Source organism: Micropterus dolomieu, linkage group LG14, assembly GCF_021292245.1.
Source record: "Micropterus dolomieu isolate WLL.071019.BEF.003 ecotype Adirondacks linkage group LG14, ASM2129224v1, whole genome shotgun sequence".
NCBI lineage: Eukaryota > Metazoa > Chordata > Actinopteri > Centrarchiformes > Centrarchidae > Micropterus > Micropterus dolomieu.
The window spans coordinates 26,890,317-26,893,924 of record NC_060163.1 but is presented as its reverse complement, the minus strand read 5'-3'; the positions used below and the strand labels follow the sequence as shown (position 1 = coordinate 26,893,924).

At 42.7% G+C, this 3,608-nt stretch overlaps 1 protein-coding gene across 1 annotated transcript; it reads right to left on the bottom strand.

Moving 5' to 3' along the window:
• Positions 1–1,246: 1,246 nt before the first annotated feature.
• Positions 1,247–3,596, bottom strand: LOC123982889 (microfibril-associated glycoprotein 4-like). Its single transcript, XM_046068844.1, has 3 exons — positions 3,453–3,596; positions 3,069–3,236; positions 1,247–2,214 (listed from the first exon to the last, which is right to left on the bottom strand). The coding sequence occupies exons 1-3, from the start codon at positions 3,532–3,534 to the stop codon at positions 1,961–1,963; spliced, it is 504 nt and encodes a 167-aa protein (XP_045924800.1). The 5' UTR covers positions 3,535–3,596; the 3' UTR covers positions 1,247–1,960.
• Between the last annotated feature and the right edge of the window lie 12 nt (positions 3,597–3,608).

The window sequence follows — 3,608 nt, the reverse complement described above, 5'->3', positions numbered from 1 at the left end:
GAATGGGTATTTCCTTAACAAAATGCCTGCGAGAGCTGCCGGTTATTTTTTGCGATGGCTACAGCTGTCGGTGCAATGTGCGGCTCCATCAGCTAAGAGACTCAATGATGTGCTGCACAAATGTTCAGCAAAAATATGTGTTATGTTTTGCCCCTTTTCATTAACATGCTGTGAGCAGAGTTTGATCCATCAATCCCTGGATCCGGAGCAAGAGCAAGACCTAAACCAAACGGGGTACTCAGCTTCACTGTGAAGGGAAGGCTTTCAAGTTTCTTTGTCAATCATGTGTCTTATTCTGACAAAAAAAATGCCTCCTTATAAACACATTTTCTGTGATATCTACTCCGCTGTTGAGTTGATTAAGAGCAAAGAGAAGTGTTCAGAAGCAGAAGCGATCGAACGATCTCTTCCTGTCTCCTGAGACGCCTTCAAGCTGCCCCAGTAACGGCCAGTTTTGAAAGCAGCATCGATGCTGACTATTACCCATAAAGCCACGTGGCTGCGACGACTGTACCTTTTAAAAACTGGTCAAGATTGTGGGCAAACGTTTTTAAAAGTTTTTAGTAGTTTTCTCACTTTGATTTTTGAAAAGCTAGCGAGAACTAAACACTGAACTATCATATTAGCCCGTGACTGTAACCAACAAAATTTGTTCAGTATGAGGCGTCATTTTGCTTTTCCATAGCTAGTTAGCTGATGCTAAGGCTAGCGTCTCTTCTGACAGCCAGAAGAGATTCAAGACGACGTGCTGACGTCCCATGTTGCCGTAAGTGCTGCCCTAGAAGGGTGTTCGAAACCAATGTTAACAGAGCTGCCTTCACTTGAAAGTGATGCCTTCTGAGGCAGCTGTCTATTATGGTAGAGAGGCAGCGAGGCAACTGCCTTCCGTTTCGAACACAGCCAAAGACTGGGGTTTGAATGGAACATTGTGGTGAGTCTGCTGCAGTTCCCTCACAGTGCAATACAAATCATGACTATCCAGTTTAAATTATTCCAAGATGACCACCAGACATTGGAGAGATATCTATGACCAGATGCAACTTTTTATTACAAAACAGTAGAGATGAGACACCATTTTTAATTGCAAATATATGAATGGAAGTGTGATTTTATTGTTCTCCGACTTGAACTCACTGAATAAACAATCTCCGATTGTTTATTCAGTGAGTTTTGGTCATATATGAGTTATACTGCTGGAATCTGTAGAGTCAGAGAACAGCAGACACAGTAAAGACATCAGATCATCTTAATGCTCAGCTTCTTATTTATTGTCAGCGTACAGCTGTGATGTGTAATGATTCACACAAGGGTTTCAAACCTGTCACTATCAGCTTTTCACACGATCAGACTCCAAATATCTGTTTCTATTTCAAGATTCTGGGCCCTACTTTCCTGCTGGCACAAATCCAGCAGCAGCCCAACTGCAGCCAGCTGACTTTCCACTGGTGGAAGGTGGAGTGGTGCAGCTGAGGCTGTTGGAGCAGGTCAGGTGGTGCAGTGACATTTTACTTCTCAAACTGGCCTGACATCCTGATGTGTTGCTAACGTATATTAATATTTGGGATGTTCCACATTTGTGTTCGGAGCCTTCTTTATTTCTCATAGACGCCTCGGCCTTACTCGTCCTCTTCCACTTGGTCTGTCTGCTGCTTTTAAAAAGGATGAGAAGAGCTCATGTGATTGGTCGTTACTGAAGCTCCACCTGCTGATTCTGTGCTCCTCCTACTAATCATTTATTCAGCCTCTCTTCCACGTTGCGCCGAGCTGCGACCGCTTTGAGCCACAGATGGTAAGAAAAAGGACAAATCTGAGTTGGTGTTCTGCTGCTGGTGGATTGTGCTCGTGCCCAGTTTCAGGAAAATAAGGCCCGTTGTGAGATTACATGCTTAATGAGAGAAAGAGAAAGAAATCAGGAGAGAGATCAGCTGCTGATATTCTGCTGTACATTGGTCCTGGAGAACTACTGCACAGGACGGATCTTCATGCTGATGGCCTTCAGGGAGTAGTCAAGACCCTTCCAATGGCGCCACTCCACTCCAACAGCAAAGATAGAGTTGTCAGACCCAAAGCGATAAACCCCGTTGGGGTTTGTATAGTGACAGTCGTTGTACCAGAACGCCCCCAGGAATGATCTGGCACAGTTACCGGGCCAGGAGTCCTGGTCTTTGTCAAAGGTGGTGAACTTCTGTCCGTTGTGATAAGTCAAGGAGTCTCCTACAGACACACAGAAGAACCACAGGGTTAGTAAATTTGCACTACCTATAAATATCAGCTGAACTTTTCACAGTCTGCAGTCTACTATCAGACAGACTGATGAGACCAGTTATGGTCCAGACAGCTGAAGTCACCAGCAGGTCGATCTCTGATCGACTCAGTGTTTCACCTGGATGAAACGTAAGAAAATCACACGGTCTATTCCTTTTTTTTAAGTGAAAGAAACAGGTAAAAAAGTAGGATCATGTACGGTGTAGTTAGAAAGGTTATCATAGACTAAAACTAAGCCAAAATCACATTTTTTAGTAAAACTTAAATAAAACTAACAACTAACTAAACATTTATAAAACCTGACCTATAACTTCAGATTAAGAAAAGTGAACTGGTATCATATGAAGCTTAAGTTAATTATATATTTTAGATATTATTATTTAATTAAAATTTTCATAACAAATTTATACTTGCTATGTGGAAGCTCAACCAGCAGAGGTCACTCTACCCCTGCTGAGGCGCCCAGTGGAAAAATGTTTCTGACTTGTGTTGAAGGGGCATTATGAGTTTTCAGCGACCACTAGCGGTGCGGTTTTAAGATTGCACCCAGCAGTGTTGGGCAAGCTACTTGGAAAATGTAGTGAGCTAAGCTACTAGCTACTCTACATTAAATGAAGCTTTACTACACAGAAGTAAATAAATAAATCTATATATATCTATATATATATATATATCTATATATATAGATATATATATATAAATATATATGTGTGTGTGTGTGTGTGTGAGCTAGAGAGAGGGGGAGTTTGGGGTGCAGCAACCTGCTCAAGATGTAGAAGTGTAGAAAGACCCATCTTACTCACCCGCCCCTCCATTAATGAATCCAGATACACTCAGTTTATATCCGTTACACTCTGAATCGATGGAGAATGAAGAGTAGCGAGCAAACACTTTCTTCCCCTCAAAGTCCTCCATGTCGACCAGCAGCTCATATTTTCTTTGCTTAGTCAGTTGGTAGATGTTCTCAAGACCTGCACACACACAAACACACACATACACACTGTATATATACATGTACACACTGGGCACAGTTTGACATTTTGGACAGACGTGGAGATAATTCATTAAAACACTCTCACACTAACTGATCTAGACTTTAGACACAAAACTTGGTCAGTCTCATTTCTGGATTCACACAACAAAGTTTCACAAAGTCACATTAGTGTTAGTTAGGTTTGGTTTCTCACCGAGCCAGTACTCTCCAGCAGCGCTACCAAAGCCCAGCTTGTACTGATCCCAGCCCCTGTAGAAGTTCACGGTGCCGTCCATCCTCCTCTGGAACACCTGGGGGGGACGGGATGGAGGGAGAACTAGCTAAACACACCAGATACCTGACAGCTCAT